This window comes from Caretta caretta, chromosome 4, assembly GCF_965140235.1.
Source record: "Caretta caretta isolate rCarCar2 chromosome 4, rCarCar1.hap1, whole genome shotgun sequence".
NCBI classification, from domain to species: domain Eukaryota; kingdom Metazoa; phylum Chordata; order Testudines; family Cheloniidae; genus Caretta; species Caretta caretta.
Window position 1 is genome coordinate 123,414,142 of NC_134209.1, and position 18,219 is coordinate 123,432,360.

General features: G+C 39.3%; 1 protein-coding gene across 2 annotated transcripts in view; it reads left to right on the plus strand.

Moving 5' to 3' along the window:
• FBXL5 (F-box and leucine rich repeat protein 5) overlaps positions 1-18,219 on the plus strand; it is a 54,204-nt gene that overhangs the window by 12,606 nt on the left and 23,379 nt on the right. For both annotated transcript variants that reach the window (XM_048848815.2, XM_048848814.2), the window contains exons 3-8: positions 3,801-3,896; positions 5,442-5,607; positions 9,028-9,210; positions 10,512-10,637; positions 16,369-16,517; positions 16,708-16,790. In XM_048848815.2, coding sequence (XP_048704772.1) covers positions 3,801-3,896; positions 5,442-5,607; positions 9,028-9,210; positions 10,512-10,637; positions 16,369-16,517; positions 16,708-16,790 — 803 coding nt within the window. The remainder of the gene's footprint in view (positions 1-3,800; positions 3,897-5,441; positions 5,608-9,027; positions 9,211-10,511; positions 10,638-16,368; positions 16,518-16,707; positions 16,791-18,219) is intronic.

The window sequence follows — 18,219 nt, forward strand, 5'->3', positions numbered from 1 at the left end:
ATTGTGTAATAAGGGAAACTTGCTAAGAGTAGTCATTAGTCTGCTACTTCATTTATTTGATGAGAAACTTTAGAAAACAAAGAATTAGATTATACTCAGGCTTTCTTAGCATGTTACTACAACTTTATGGTCTCAGTAAGCAGAAACTGCAGTGCAAGTTTCATCATTTAGTATAGCTGTTACATGAATCTTTTTCTCTCTCTGATTTTATATATATAACTTGAACATAAATTATAAAGATTGTTAGAATTAAATATAAAGGAAGATATCTATATATTAGACAGATAAAAGATTAAAATGCTACAAAGCAAAACGCTACTGGCATGATATTTTTGTTGTAAAGAGAATAGTTATGAACACAGAGGAAAACCTAGAAGATTACTAGTAAGTATTATCTAGGAGAAATTTTGGAGCCTTTCTTTGAAATCACAAAATTCAAACTTGAAAATTTAAAATGAGATTAATTTAACAGCTATGTTACTTGATTAAATATACACTTCAGTTTCTGCTTACTGACACCATAAATCTTTTCATAACATGCCCCAAAAGCCTGAGTACTCTAATTCTTTGTTTTCTAAAGATATATACACATCTCTTGTATGTAGGTAATTACATTTGTTATGATCTTTTACTTCTCCTGTACTTGGCCCTCTAATCCATTTTGCACAGGACTGCTACTAACATTCAAATGCTGAATAGCTGTAAATGCCATCTCTTTGGTTTGTTTTCAAATCAACCTTTTGATAAATTTTTTTTTTCATTCCAAATGTGGAATTTCCCCTGCTGCGCCCTTCCCATTCTTCTTTTCCTTCAACTCACTTTTTGGAATGAAAACTTGGGTCTCCATTCCATCATTTGACATCCTATATTAAACTTGCCAAAGCAGATGCTCTGTAGTTATGTTAAAAATGTTAACTTATCGCTGTTGATCATAGTCACTAAATGTCGGTCTGGATACTCGGTCTCAGTAAAAGGAGTCAAGTAGACTACATTTTTCTCTACTTTTGTGTTTTTGTTGCTACAGTGTGTCAAAAAGGTAGACTTTTAGAACTCTGAACAGTATTTCTAAGGTTGTCATACTTTGGGAACTCCTTGTCCAATTCACCTCACATTGTGTAGAAATAGTTTATTTTGGCCCCTGGTGTAACCTGCCAGTGGAGGACAGTACGTGTCACTGTGAAGTTGGGGTGGGGAAGGGTAGAATTGGGCTGATAGTGGAAACTCAGTGCAGCCTGTCCTAAGTGACCCTAGTTGTTTGATGCTGTTAAACCAAGCTCAGATTAAACAAAGTTTCATCTCTTACTTCTGAGTTTTGCCCATATAGGAAGTTGTTGTCAGACATATGTAACCTACATGTTTTGTACTACTGACTAGAGCTGGGAAAAAAACGTTTGTTTTTTTTGGGGGGGGGTGGGGGGGATCACTGGTGGGTCTCAAAAATCGAAGGAAATTTTTTTTCAGATGAACCCAAAATTCTTCTTTTTTTCTGAGTTTTCAATTAATCAAAAAGTTGGAAAACTTCAATTCATGTAAAAACAAAACAAAAAGCCCCTTTGATCCCAAATGAAACATTTTGTTTAAATTTTGGGCAGTTTTAACTATTTTTCAATAAAAACATATGTAATGAATGGCTGGATTTACCAAAAAACAAAACAAAAAAGCAGAAGTGGGAATATCCCCACTATACCCAGTATCCTGGTGTTTAGGTCATTCACATGGGATGTGGGAGACCTACATTTGAAACCCTGCTCTGAAACAAGGACATGAACCCAGGTCTTTCACATCCCAAGTGAGTTCTATACCCACCAGGCTATTAGCTCATTCTCTTGTGAAAACAGTTCCATTTCAAATCAATAATTAATCATGAACTGGTCCAGAGAGAGCAAGAAAATGGCTGTGTAACCTGGTGGTTAGGGCACTCACCTAGGATGGGGGACACCCAGGTTCCAGTCCCTGCTCCAGTGAATGTTTGTTTATACAGAGTGGAGTGGCTTCTACAGGGGAGACTGAGAAGGACCTACCCATAGTCTGGTGGCTAGGGAATTAACCTGGGATGTTGTAAATCTGGCTTCAAATCTCTCTGCTTCAGAATGGGGATTTAAACTTGCATATCCCACATCCCAGGCGAGTGTCCTAACCACTGAATCTGAGGGCTATGAATCTAGCCTGACATTTCCGAAACAATTTACTGAAATTGACATGACAAAGTAAGGAAATAACCATTTAACAACCAACCCCCATCTTCATCTTCTTGCTTCTCAGATATTGTCATCAATTTTTACTAGCTTCTCATGTAGAAAACTAACCTAAAAGGAGAAACGGGATTTTTTGGGACAATTTTGGTAAATACTTTCCTAGAGCTATTTGATCTGGTTTGAATTAAACAGGTTGGACTGCACTTATGTTTTTCTCTGAAGTATTGTTATGTTAACTTTGAATAGATGCATTTGTTTGTAGAAATCAGTTTTAAGAAAAATGTAAAAATTAAGATTTCAGCATGTTTTCTCTCCTGTGTTAGTTTTTTTGTATTTGAGTCCATGACCACATTACTGATATTGGCTATCATACACTGTACTGGAAATTTCTCAGTCCACTTATTGGGTATTGTAGCTCAACAGAACAAGAATATTAGCCTTGCATTGTTTACTTTTCATTTCCAACAGAGGGAAAAAAACACCGAACTGGTAAAAAAATAAATAAAAAATAAATAAAAATTTTTTGATGATGCAAGGTTGGGTTTACTGCCTCCTTCCCGTACTATTGCGAAATGCACTGCAAAGAATTTCCTTCTGTCACAATCTGGACAGACTCCAGGGCCAGATTCTTATTACCGGAATACAGAAAGGGTAACATTCATAGATGAGAAAGGTCTGTTAGCAAATAAGCCACAATGTTTAAAGTAAAGTATGTATTTTAAAAACTGACTGTTTCAAAGTAAGTTTCTATATGGCACATTTAGTTAGTTATAAACTGCAAGTTATGATTTAACTGAGATATTTGGTTAATTCATGTAGAGTTTATATAATTTAAAATACAAAGCTAAGCTAGTATATAACTTATGCAGAATTTCCCATAGAACATGTAAATTTTTAGATTTAATTTATTACTTTAAACTTTTTTGGTGTGGCTGATTGGTAGGCTTTAATCTACAACAGTCTTAATACTTTCATGTAAACCTTGCAATTACTTCAGAGTAGAAGTCAGATAATTCATGTGATGACAAAGTAGATTAGAATTACAATAATACAGTATTTGTTAATTTGACTAACGATGGATTATTGACTTCTTATGAATTATTGATGTGAAATAGCAAAGAAGTGAACAAACAAGGTTAAAAATATCAAGGATTCTTCATCACAGAATGTACTTTATTATGTTGACTAATGTAGTTTTGTTTTAGTTGTGGTACTTCATTGCACAGTGTACTATGTTTTTTAAATAATGAAATTGTTAATACGAACATATAGCGTCTCTGAAAATTTTATGTTATCTGTTCTTCAGGATTCGTAGACCTTGGGTTAGCAAGGTTCTGCTATTTCTGATTAATGACATAATGCGTTTTAGATTGCAACAGCAGAAATAAATTACAATTTTTCTAGTGCAGAAGACATCTACGAGAGTAAGAAATACGCAAATGATCTCTATACTAAAAGTTTAACCATTTTTAGTATGTTCTAAAAATTAACTCTGCCTTTCCAGAAGTGGTTGTATCTTGAGAGCTTTGGGAGATATGGATCTACGTTTCAGTTCTTAAACCCTATGGAGAGCTTTTTTGGTTAAATCATACTTTTTCTTTTCAGAATGAATATGAACAGCTAAACTATGCTAAACAGCTGAAAGAGAGGTTGGAAGCCTTCACCAGGGATTTCCTTCCTCACATGAAAGAGGAGGAGGAGGTAGGTAGAACTCATCTCTTAAAGCTAAACCAGTTTTCTTATCTGAACGTTTGGAACTGCTGGTCTTCAGGTCCTGAGAACTGAAGAAGAGGTCTGTGTAAGCTTGAAAGCTTGTCCCTTTTACCAGTTGAAGTTGGTTGAATAAAGGTTATTACTTCACCCATTTTGTCTCTAATATTTATTAAATAATTTAAAATTCCATGTATAGTGGAAGTCAAGTGGTTTTGGCATGACGAGTCTTTCTGATAAGAAGTATTTACACTGAGTAAATTGTACAGGATTTCACCCTAATTTTGGATTAGAAATGAAGAATACATGGCATCTACTATGGAAGTTCAAGGCATGCTTACTTTTTATTTTATGGCTGATTTGATATATAGGTTGCCTCTTAGCCTCACTAGTAAATGGAACATGGAATTTTAAAGATATTTGAACAGTTTCTATAATTTAAACTTTCTGTATAAAATTATGGGAATAGTGAGTAATGTATATGGACCATTTCAATTTGACAGTTTTGCTAGGTATTCATACTATGACTGGTATCTTAGGAATGCATTCTTTGTGTGTTAAAAAATATAACTATTTTTTCTTAAGGAATACCTTAAGTGTAATGAGAATATTATTTCGTACAATGTGTATTTTTCTTTAATTTTAAACATAATGTCCAATTATTTTAAAATAGCTTCTGTAAAAGAAGATCCAGTAAAACAGGCCAAAGATCTACAACGTTAAAAGCAAAACCAAAAAATGTTTGATGCAGTAAACCAGTGGCCCGTGAATTAAGCAGCTTCTCTCAAGCTGCCGTATATATTTGACATATACAGACTGGTATTGCCAGTCTGATTCTGTTTTATGTGTATCCAAAAATTGGGAAACATCCTCTGGAGAGACTAAACCTCCCAAATCTGCTCAAGAGAGTAGACCTCTCATGTATTATTAATAATAATACTTTAGTGTCTTCTACATGAGGATCTTAATAATATCTTCTGAGTTAAACACATACGCTTAGCTCCATTTAATATATGGGGAAACTGAAGAAACAAGACAGGTGTACACTAGAAATATAGGCCAACCCAGATATGTCACTCAGGAGTGTGAAAAATTCACACCCTTGAGCAACGTAGTTAAACTGGCCTAAGTCCCCATGTAGACAGCACAAGATCCACAGAAGAATTCTTCCATCGACCTAGCTGCTGCCTCTTGGGGAGAAGGATTACCTACACTGATGGGAGAACCCCTCCTGTGGAAGTAGGTAGTTGTCTACACTGAAGTACTACAATGGCACCACTGTAGCATTTTAAATTTAGACAAGCCCACAATTTTACTTGCCCAAGGTCATGCAATCAGCTGTTTGCAGATTTGGGATTAGAATTTGGGAATTTCAGATTCCTCACCTGGCATTCATTACTGTGCATCATGTTGCTCCTTTTGTAATTCCTGTTGTAAACCTTAAATAAGAAAAGTTTTATATGTATCATTTTGAATACATTGTGGCAGCAGTGTGGTTTTTGTTTGGTTGTGGATAACTGGCATTTATTGGTTTAGGTTTTTCAGCCCATGTTGATGGAATATTTTACTTATGAAGAATTGAAGGACATTAAAAAGAAAGTTATTGATCAACACTGCTCACAGAAGGAAGCTGCAGAACTTGTTAGAGGTCTTAGCCTTTGGAATCAGCTGAAGAGCTCTGTGGATGAGAAAACAGATCAAGGTGAACCATTTTTAATTAAACTGAATGCAATTTTAAATTTGCAAGTATAATCCACTAAAATCACTCCAGTGAAGAGTTGTCACTGTACATTTGCTGAGTGCTTTTACATGCGTAGTTGTTAGAAAACGGTTTCTTTCTTCAAAATTGCAGTGATATTTTGGGAAGAATATTGCTGTTGTAGATTTTTAGAAGTTTCAATGTGGGTGTGTACTCAAGCATATCTCGTTCTTCCCCTGGCGATGCTTTGTCCAAATTATAGCAAACATGCACAGTCTAGTGTTTAACTTTTATTTTCACGCTTCAATTTCAGATTGTATTTTCTTTTTCCAGACCCTGCTTTCACTGCCTGGTTGAGGGCAGGGGTCTGGAGGTTTCTCAGTGTATATCCTCAACAGAGCAGAAGTTAAGTCAGCTGACAGTATCCCAGGTAATAGAACTCCCCCTTGGCCTTCCTTGTCCAAGGAGCCAAAATGGGAGGATAAGCAGGGAAGGAGAGGGTCGGAAAAACGTTTCTGCAAGATGAATGACCGAACAAAGTGAAACTTCGTCACTTTTAGAATGAAATTCGGACAATTCTGAAACATCACCTTGCTTTTTCTTTATGAAACTTAGTATAGGATGGTTCACTTGATAAGGGCCTGTTGCCCATTTAATTTGAATGTTAGAGCATCAATACAATTTTCAATGTAAAAAATACTCATAGCTGAGAAGGTGGCCTAGTCAGCTTGGTAGGAGGCTTTTGTTGTTCCACAACATCAGGAATATTGTAATGGGATAGTAAATACAGCACATACTCATGAAACTGACTACTAAGGGTAAAGAAGGTACTGTTCCAACTTGAATCTGTTCATGAAAATCTAACAAACTTGAATTGAAGACTGTAATCCAAACAGTGACAAGATTTGAGACTTCCTTTGAACCACTAAACTGATCAATTTCTACTTTTATAGGCCAAGCTGACAGAAAATAAGATAGTGGGTCAGAATGCAAAATATATCTTGGTCTCTGACCAATCCAATATGGCAGACACATAGCCTGCTGGAATTAGCTCCTGCCATCTCTGAGTGGGAATTTGGGGATAGTAAGACTTCTACAACTTTTCTGTCTTGAGTTTAGTTTGCTTTGGTATCAGAGTGGATTTGTGGGGGAAGCATATGTGAAGGTATGTGATTTTTTTGAAGGAAACATATAAATTCCAACCATTTTAAAAAATGGAGAAAGTATCCATCGCTGATGTCTATTTCTTGTGCACTGCTACTTCTTTTGAGAGAAAGCAAAATATAAATATTTCATCTAAGGAAGATTTGCTGAATAACAAACACCTTAAATTAGGCAATCAAGTGAACCTGTGCATGATTGCATTTTCCTTTCCTGCCAGAGAAATGGCAAGCAGGACATTTTGTTGGACAAATTCCTTGTCTTATCCGGCACTTACTTCAGAGGCTTCTTGACACAGGAAAAGAGACTTTGCCCCTCTCCGAACAGTCATATAAAACCTCATGGCTTCATTTTCATTTTTTCATTTTCTGGGATACCATTTGTCTGAAGTCTTGTATGCACTTCAGGTTTGAAGTTCAGCTCCTGGCATACAAATAAATTGGTATTCCTAAAGGGACCAAGATACTAAATGTGGAACCCTGCAAGGTGATCTCCCTTATTGTGCAGTCATTATGGGAGGCTCTGATCTTAGCCACATCTAGTATGTCTTCTAGATACACAAATTGTTTTATGGGAGCAAGTTGGAAATTTGGGTAGCTTGCAGAATATGAATGCCAAGTTAGAAAGGCCTAACTTTGACACCAGCAATTCCTGTGGTGAATTGATCAGTTTCGTGGATCCCTTCCCTAGTAATATCTTTGGTTGACCAGTTGTCCAGATAAGAAAACACATGCATTCCTATTCAGTATTAAATGAAATATAGTATATTCAAACAGTTGCTAAATGTTTGCAAGCCAACATCATGAATTGAGGGTACTATTTCTGTGCTTACTTAATTAGAAATCTGGGATACAACCTGAGACTGGGCTCGATCCTGATGTGTAAGAATCCATAAGGTTCAGAAGTTGTAGCCTGCTTCCGGTCTCTGGAAGCAAGTCACCGACTACTGGAAAAATCACTTTGACTTTTTCTTTCATAACAAACTAGTGTCTCTGATACTCCAGAATGGTAAGGTAGTTGAACTGTTTTTGAAATTTGGTCTATGAGAATCAGTCTTCTCACATTCTGGAAGCACACATGTAAAAATGGGAGTCCATTATAACACACCGTTGGAGAAAATCTTATTCTTTTGATGTAATGGGAAATAATAGCATTGCCTCTATGGGTCTGGTGTCTGAAAGATCTATTTTAAGGTGAGTATCGCTTTCCCTTTCTGACTAGAGTTAATGAATAGAAGAAAAAAAGACAAATATTTAGCCTCCAAATCATTTGTACCACTTCTCATGGTCTTTTTTTGTTATGAATGTTCATTTTAAAAATCTGATTCCTTACTGATTGAATTTTTCACACCACTACTATATATTTATTTTGTAACAGCTAATGGTTATGTACAAATTATTTTAAACACACTTTATGTAAATTCACCCACAGTGAGGCTTCTTAAAGCTACTGCTTGTTTACTAGGCATGAACAGAAACTAAAAACGAAATATGATACATGTGCTTCAGAGCACTGTGTAAGACACTTACTTGGTTTTGTTTGTTAGTCTTGACCATTCAGAAGTTTAAAAAGGTATTACCTATACAAGTTAATTGCACCCAGAAGAGAATGGGGAGCCAAGTGCAAAGATTTGATTCTTAAAGCAAAGAGGATGTGCTTATGTTGGCTTTCCCCAGTCAAGAAAGCTGAGTGCTTGGAGGTAATAAAAACACGATCCTCATTGGACAGGACTAGTTGCAGCTTCCTTGCTAGCTGCAGATGAGAAAAGTCCCTGTGGCTTAGTACAGTACCCTGAGAATCCAGGAGCAGCCATGGTTTGTGTTTTGGCAAAGGCAGGCATACATGTTGTTAAAAGGTGCAAATGCTGCTTCTGCCCATTTCGATAAGTTTTCACTACCACAAAATATTACTTCCATTCCACCTGGCTTGAGTAGCATCCAGATTCCTTTCTTGGCCAGACTTCGGAAAGGAAATTAGACTGTATACTCGGTAAAGGAAATGGTAGGGATTGAACTGAGTTATTGTGATCTTCAGTGGCATTTATAATATAGAACGTTTAACACTTCCCTCCACCCTCCCAAATATTTTTATGTGAAATATTCTTTTAGGTCTTATTACCAAACAAATCGAATGTTTTCTTATGTTCGCTTTAATGCATTTTATCATTGCATCACCTTGGGGAAAATGAGTCCAACCATTATCACTTAACTGCAGAAGTATACACGCATACCCCTTTATTAACACACATGTTTTATATTTCAGAAACTGAAGTGACAGGGCATACCACAAATGTTACTCATCTTCCTCCTGAAGTAATGCTGACCATTTTCAGTTACCTTAACCCTCAGGAGTTGTGTCGGTGTAGTCAAGTAAGCACTAAGTGGTCTCAACTGGTTAAAACGGGATCTCTTTGGAAACACCTCTACCCTGTTCAGTGGGCCAGAGGTAGGTGATTGAATTTTTCATCTGTTTTTAAAAACGTTTCAAGGATCTGACTTTGGAGATTGCAAAATTAGTATTTTGTGTGACTAATCTAGATTAACTGAGTGTAGGTGCTCCATTTGGTCATGGTGGCATTACACAGCTTAATTTGATGTGATAGAAGTTGATTTTGATAGAGGGAACAACTACAAGCTTAGTTTAATGTTTTATTTTTTGGTAGTCATGAAAAGACAGTATATACAAGAACGGACCCAAGGTAAGTGAAACAGTAATATGCGAACACGTATGTGATCTAACAATTATGTTAATTGGTACTACATCTTTGTAATTGGAAGTAAGGTTAGTATATAGTATTCTCTATCCTTGTGTTCTAAATGGTGATAATGTGGCTGCATTAGTAGTCTTATTGCAGCGGATTCAGAGAAATTGGTTAGTAAAAGTGAAATATTTCATATTTTTGTTACGTTGCAGGCTTTTTGTATACAGACAAAACCTTTAGAGGCTCTTTACATATTGTAAGGCTCCAATAAAGCGTACAAGCCACAGCAGCAACAAAACCCCTGTTCCTTTGCAGTTAGCTACATTCGACTAGTTGGCATTTCACTGTTTCCCCACAATTAGTAAGAGAAACTTCATATCCAACTGGTTGTCCATTGGAAAAAGCTTGTTTTCTACACCACTGAGTCACGTGTGCAGTGTGTAATTGTAAACTCATGATCTATAGCTGTTGGAAGTGTTTTTATTCTAAACTGATCAACTCCTGACTAGGTGACATGACCAGTAAATTGTGAGGATTTCATATTAGAAAGGAAATTTGTTTATTTCATGCAGGTTTTTTTGCTTAGTAAATCGATAGTTGGTTACACCAATTGTTAAATGAACTGTGTATATATAAATATACTTATTTTGTTACAGAATTTTAGAAACGGGAAATCAAAATTTTTCAATGAGACGCACCATTATTTCAGTCCTACTTTGCATTTTCATACTGGACCCTAGTGGGGAAATATGAAAAAGAGAGTCCTCATTAAGAAATATAACAATAGTTAACCTAATGGAGATATTGAAATTGTCTTAGGGAATTCTAAAAGCTTTTGAACATTCACTTTAAATATATTATAAACATCAAGAAATGTATATGTAACAGCCCAATCCAACTTCAGTTGAAGAAAATAGAAAATCTTTTACTTATATCATTGGATTGGATCCCAATATATAACAAGTAATTTCTGGAGTTTTCAGTTATAAAGATCAAATGTTTCCTGGAGTGCTTTTTCATTTATTTCCTTTTTTTGGCTGAGTAGGTGACTGGTACAGTGGTCCTGCAGCTGACCTTGATACTGAACCTGATGAGGAGTGGGTGAAAAATAGAAAAGATGAAAGTCGTGCTTTTCAGGAATGGGATGAAGATGCTGACATAGATGAATCTGGTAGGCAAAATCTAATCTAGAATAAATTGCTATGCAGAATTCCTTTTCAGCTTTTCATGAAGAAGATACAAAACCCCCCTGTAGATGTAATCGTATAGCTATAATTTTATACAGAGGCAAATGTAGCTACTTTTTAAAAACAGTTTTTCTCTTAATTGATTTTAGTACATATATTACAATTATGAATAAATGAAGAAACATTTAATCTGGAATATGTACTTTTACCTTGGGCTAGCAGAAAATATTTTGAATTTGGACAGTTTCAACTAACAACTGTAGAATTAAGATTAAACTAATATACTTACAATTAAAGGAACACAGGCGCACTGGCTCTTGAGCAGTTAGTCGATGTCATCTACATATTACATGGATATAAAATGTTTCCAGATATGATACTTTTTTTTGTTAGGCAACCACACTTTTTTTTACTAAAGCAAAGTAGTGGCAAGTAGTCATCCTAACCAATGTCCCATAATGTTCAATCTCTGTGAGGTATGCAAAACACAGCACGCGCAAACTTCCTTTGTCCACAATTTAATGATAGCGACAACATCTTACCTTATTTGTGTTACTAAGGCTTGGATGAATTATGCTCCTATCTCTGTTTTGGCTATCCCATTTCCAGCTCTGTACTCAGTTCAGCATGAGCTGAACATTGGGGAAGGGCAAGACCATGTTTTTTTTTAATATGGTCTGTTGGTCAGAAATTCCCCATCTTGAAGACACATTCAGTAGAGTGTGTCCAATTGGTATGTGAGTTCCAAGATAAAACTGACTTTAAAAATATGTTGCTATTTTCAAATTTTTAGTCTTAGAATCCTGTTAGATATAAAGGTGCTCTCGGATGCCCAGTTGACTTCAGTAACACACAATAGTTTTCCTTTCTCTACTATTGGCCCAGAGTCTGCAAATTTATCTCTTTGTAAACCACATCCAGGATCCTTGCCGTTGTAACCTGTAACTGATTCCTGTAACGTCTTCTACGCAGTTACCAGTGGAAAAAGTAATTGGCAGCTTCAGCTAGTACAGAATGCTGTGTTGCTCTTTGGAATGAGGTGATCATTATGACCAAATAACACTCTGTATTCTGAATTTCATCCGTTCGTGTCTGTGTACGTTTTGAATTTTTGGTAGCAACCTGTAAAACCCTAAATGGTGCAGAATCTGAAAGAAACCTTCTTATTGAGCAATGTTGTAATAGCTTTCTATTGGGTTGGTTGCTCTGTTGGTTTCTGGGGTTTATCTCTATAGGACAGCTAGCAAGATAGACAAGTAGAAAACCACACCTCTAGAATCTACTTCTCAGAGCCGAGCAAATTTTGAAGTGCATCATTAAACATGTGTTGTGTTAAACTTTTCATTTACATCCATATTTTTTTAGGCACAAGATATGTAGATGTTTTAAATCTTAGTTTAAACCTTAGTGGTTCTTTCAGTAGTGTCCCTGTGGGTGCTCCATTGTAGATGTGTATGCGTCCCTGTGCAGCCCTGACTGAGATCCCGCAAGGACAGAGCTCCACCAGAAAATTATCTTCCTGGAGGCAGCTCTGTGACCTCAATCTCCTGGTGGACATGGGTCTTTCCCATAACTTTTGACTTCTAAGGGAAATGGGTCAGAGAAACAAGCTGGGGAGTCCTCTCTTAAGTTCTTCAAGAAGAAGGTGGGGAAGTCGTAAGTCATAAGTGAGTGTATGGATAGCCACAAATGATCTCTCTCTTGCTCAGTATCCTAAGCACCAGTGCAGGGCTACACCATATGACAGGGACTAGTAAAGCCTTGATCCCTTTGGCAGACGGCATATTCCTCTGCCACCTTGCAGTTCTATGTCACCAACTACCAGGCGCTCACGACCAAATGTAACTATATATATTATAACGAACTCAGTGACTGTATTGGCACATCGGGAATCCTTTAAAGGCATCATACAAGAGGGACAATTAGTAGCAAAAACAAAGCTACAATTGGCCTGTAGTGCCAGAGACACAGCAGCTAGGTCCATCTCCACAGTGGTGATGTGATGGACATCCATGACTCCACTTGTCGGTATTCCCAAAAGAGGCACAGTGCATGGTGGAAGATCTTCCTTTTGAGGGGATGAAGCTCTTCGCCGAAAAGACCGACGCCTCTCTTCATATCTTGAAGTATTCCAGGGCTACCCTCGAGTCACTGGGAATCTATACGCTGGGGCAAAAGAGGCGTTTTAGTCTCCAATCTCAACACAGACCATATGTGGCTCAATATCAGCTTCAACATCATTACGAAACGCAGAGGAAGAAAGGGAAATTCCTGAAGTGCAAACTGTCTGGTCTCGTCCCAACTCCCTGCATCTAAACACCACATTTGACAGGCAGGTTGAGGCACCACGAGACCACTCCCCACAACTGACTGTGATTATATACCCATTCGGCCACCGATTGGCAATATTCTGTACTGCCTGGGAACATAAAATGTCGGACTGATGAGTTTTAGAGATTGTCCAATCTGGGAACTCCATTGACTTCACCTCCATAGCCCCTCCACAACCCCCTTTCTGTCCCTCATCAGGGACCCTTCTCATGAGAGTTTACGATGACAGGAGATAAATCATCTCCTCCAGTTAGGAGCCATAGAACTGGTACCTCAGCGTCTGTGAGGCAAGGAGTTCTACTCTCATTATGTCCTAATTCCCAAAAGAAAGGGAAGTTAGAGACCCCTACTGGACCTCAGAGCTCTCAACAAGTTTGTCAAGGCTCAGAAGTTCAAGGTGGTCACCTTATTGACTATCATTCCAAGTTTGGAACAGGGAGACTGTTTTTATGCCCTCAACCTCCAAGACAGCTATTTTCACATCTTGATCCTATCAGCTCATAGATGATTTCTCAGGTTCACTCTGGGACATGACCATTATCAATACAGAGTCCTCCCCTTCGTGCTGTCATTAACCCTGAGAGTATTTTCCAAAGTTCTCTCAGTAGTAGCCACTCACTGATGCTCTCAAGGGATAATGATTTACCCATACCTAGATGATTGTCTCCTCAGAGCCTGATCTCTCCAGGAGGCCCACAAAGCTGTCAACACTACAATACACTTGTTCACAGAACTGGGTTTACAGGTCAACACCCAGAAGTCAGCCCTTACCCCCAGTGCAATGCCTGGAATTCATTGGGGACATCCTAGATGCCATACAGGCCAAAGCCCTTCTGCCTCACCACTGGTTCCTATCCCTGGCTTTGCTCATAGACACGATTCAATACAGTCCAAATTCCGGCCGGACTCTGCCTCCAACTTGGGACACGTGGCAGCAGGCACGACAGTGATACCACATGCCAGATTCCACATGCCATGCCTTCAACTATGGTTCAGTTTGGTCAAACCCCACCAGAATTAAAAATTCCTTAAACTGGTGGAAGGACCTGACATGTGACAGGGGTCCCCTTCTCATACATGTCACCATTTTTGGTCCTTACCACAAATCATCGCTCATAGGGAAGGTAGCACATTTAAATGGCCTCATGACGCAAGACAAATGGTCATCTTCAGAGATGTCTCTACACATCAGTCTCCTCAAACTGAGAGCTGTCAGCATGTCTGTGCCCATTTCCTCCTGCTGATCGCAGGATCACATACAAAGATCATAACAGACAACATACCCATAGCAGCTGGGAGGGCTGAGGGGCAGCTCACCCTCTCTGTGCATGGAGGCAATGAGACTATGGAACTGGTGCGTATCTCACAAAGTCGCTTTGCTCGTAACTTACTTCCTGGGTATGCAGAATTTGATAGTGGACAAATTCCTGCACGATTACAAGCGGGTGACGTCAGTACTCCACAACTTGTTATACAATGGGGAACTCTATCCATAGACCTGTGCACCACTTACCAGAACAAGAAGTGCCCATGCTACTGCTCCAGGGCAGGGATGGAACTGCACTCTCTGCGTGGTGCTCTTCTTCTCCACTGGGACAAGAACCTTTTTTTACGCCTCTCCTCCATTTCCTCTTCTCGCTGAAGGTCCTGCTAAAAATAAAAAGGGATGGAGCTCACATCATCCTGATTGCTCCTACTTGGCTGAGACAGATCTGGTGCCCTTATCTGACACGGCTCATGACATGCCCGCTCTCTCCTGACCTTTCCACACCACCTCTCGCAAGCCGAAGGGTGTACCCAACATGCCAACAGGGGGATTCTTTGTCTCAAAGCATGGCCTCTGCTTGGTTCCAGCATCTAGAAATTTCATGCGCAAAGGTAGTACAAGAGGTTCAGTTACACAGTATAAAGTCCTCCGCCCGATGTACTTACCTGCAAAAATGGTCTAGGTTTCAGATTTGGTGCACATCCCAACAGATCTCTCCAATATCAGCAACTCTTCTACATATTCTCGAATATGCTCTGACCGTGAAAAAGTCAGAATTATCCCTAAACTCTCTTAGGGTCCATCTAGCAGCTATTACAGCCTTTCACCATCCCGTAGAGGGATATTCTGTGCTGTCATACCCAACCACTAAAAGATTCATTTAAGAGTATAATAAACCTCTTCCCTCAACCTCAACTCCCTACCTCCATGTGGAACTAAACCTGGTACTGAAAGGGCTGACTAGGCCCCCTTTTGAATCCATGGCCACGTGTTCGCTAACCTACCTATCAGTGAAAACAGCCTACCCGATAGCAATTACCTTGCCCAAAAGGATAGCAGAGATAGCAGGTCTGATGGCACATCCTCCTTACACAGTATCCTTTCCAAACAAGGTTACAGTCAGGCCGCATCCAAAATTCATTCCCCAGGTAATCTCCCCATTTCACATGAATCAATTCACCATTGAATTTTCTACTCCAAGCCTCACCAAGACAATAGGAAGGCTATAGTACATATCCCAGATGCTAGGAGAGCCCTAGCCTTCTACCTTGATAAGACAAATGCCTTCGGGAAGTCCCCTAGACTTTCCTCTCTGTGACAGGAAGATCCAAGGGCTCAGGAATATCAGCCCAAAGAGACTCTCTATGTGGGTCTTGAATTGCGTCAGACAGTGCTACCAAATTCATAACGTGACCCCCACCTCCTAGACTTGATCTGTACACATTCCATAAGATCAATCTCATCTGTCACCTTCTTCAAGGATGTCCCTATCTCAGAGATCTGCAGAGCATGGACAGGGGCATCAGTCCACGCTTTTGCAGAACACTATGCCATTGCTGGAGAGACTGTCTCTGATGCCATACTCTGCTCCACAGTACTGTCATCTGTAATTGACCTGACTCTGAAGTCCCAGTCCTCCAGAAGAGATACTACTTGGGAGTACAGTGGAGCCATCCATATGGACACTACTCGAAGAAGTTGTTACTCACCTTGTGCAGTAACGATGGTTCTTCAAGATGTGTGTCCCTATGGTTGTCCACAACCCACCCTCTTCCCCTCTACTTTGGAATTCTCGTTTATGACTCCGTGGTAGAGAAGGAACTGGGGATGGTTAGCCCCACGTGCTGACTAGCCTTATGACACAGCACAAGGAGAGACCACGCATATGCTGGCCTAACAGACACTGCTATGAAGTTCTCCAATCAGCAGCATAGGGATGCAGACACACCTACAGTGGAGCACCCATAGTAGGAGACATCTCGAAGAACCATCGTAACTGCATAAGGTGGATAGCTTTTTTTGTAAATCTTGTATTTAATGTGATATGAGGAGATGAACTTTAAAAATCTCTCTAAATACATGGTAAAATCTTACTTTCTCTTTGATTTATTTTACAGAAGAGGCTGCAGAAGAATCACTTGCAATTAACATAGCACAGATGGAAAAGCATTTACTCCATGGCTTAATTCATAATGTTCTCCCACATGTAGGCACTTCAGTGAAAACACTAGTACTGGCCTACAGTTCTGCAGTTTCTAACAAAATGGTATGTATTGTTAGCACTAATACGTTTGAGTGTGTAGGCTATAATTAGTAATAATATATAATTGGTGTGCTTGAGTCTGTATTGTCAGTGAAGTTGAATTGCAACTCAAATGAGCATTCATTTGCATCTTGGCTGTGAGACTCTTTAATTGTCTGGTTTTTGCATTTTCTTTTTTTCATTCCTTTCCTAGGTTAGACAGTTCTTGGAACTTTGTCCTAACTTGGAACATCTGGATCTCACTCAAACTGATATTTCAGACTCTGCATTTGAAAGGTTAGTTATTTGCTTTTAAAAAGTTGGTATCTATAGCTTTTCCAGTAAAAAACAAAACCAAACCTAGAGCATACTGTGACTAGTATAGTAATTATACATAGAATGTGCATTCAACCATAACCAACAATCAAACTAAAGCAGCATTAATATTCTACTTAATATGGCAGGCAAAGCTTATAACTATGGAGTGGAACATTTTGAAAAGGTTTCAACTGTTTCAGCATTGCACATAACCCCAGTGAGTTGCAACCCTTGCATAATAATCTTATGGGTGTAATGTTAACACTTAATGAATGTAATGCATACTACTTGAGCGCTAGACTCTATTGGGCATTTGCTTTGGGTGCGGATGCGCTCCGTGTGCCAGTAACTGGAAATTCTTCAAAAATAGCAGCTGTTTGTGAATGCGCCCTCGCTGCTTCCATGATCCCCACCAAGAACATCGGGGGCTGTGCAGGCCAACAGCCTCTCCGGTTCCATTCTACCACTTCCAGTCTGGAATGGAACTATTCTCTGTCTAGCCTTTCCAACTTCCCTGCTTGATGGTCGGTTCCTTAAATAAATTGTTTTTAGGTGTTTTATATTCGTTAATCTGAGGGTAGTGGGTTCCTCTCCATTCATTTCCCCTATCATTTTAGGGCACCTTGTTATGCCCAAAGTTCCAGATTTCAAAGCCTGGCTGGCCTGCCCACAGAGGTTCCCTCTGAGTGACTTGCATGAGAGCTGTCTGTACTGCCTTGGGGAAGCACAGACCCCCTCAGGTATGACGTCTGCCATGCCTTTCCTCAGTGTACTTGGCAGTTTCAGGAATTCAGACTTGTAGGTGTCTTATGGAGTTCTCTTTGAGGCCCTGTTTGGACCTGGGGCTCTCCTGCTCCACATCTACCGGATCTGAGCCTCCAGGTGGCATCCCTCCAGAACCGCAGCCATTCAGTTGAGTCTTTCAAGAAATCGAAGCACACCACTAAATGGAGGTATGAAGAAGGCCAGGGTAAACACCCTCGCAAAAAGAGGGATAAATCACCTCAGAAATCCTCCAAAAAGAGGTTTATTTCTCCCCTTCCTCAGGCACCACCGGATGCCCCAGGAAGGGTACATCCAGACCTTGCAGGGAGCAGGGGCCATTATCGACAGTTATGAGAGGTACCAGCGTCCTGAAATTGTCGTCTGAACGGGCAGGACCAATCCAACACCACACAGAGGCAGAAGGGACTGTTTGCCCTCTGCACTGTTAACACCAATCCAGCAGAAGTCTGCTGCTTCAAAGAGAGCATTGACAGATCCAACCAGGATGCCTGCCAGCTCTCCTCTGGTGAGATCTCTGTATGCTCTGCTTGAAGATCTGGCATTTTGTGTGTATCCAGAATTTCTGATCCTCTTGGACCGATTCTGCTGAGAGATGTTCCAACACTACCAACTCAACATTTGC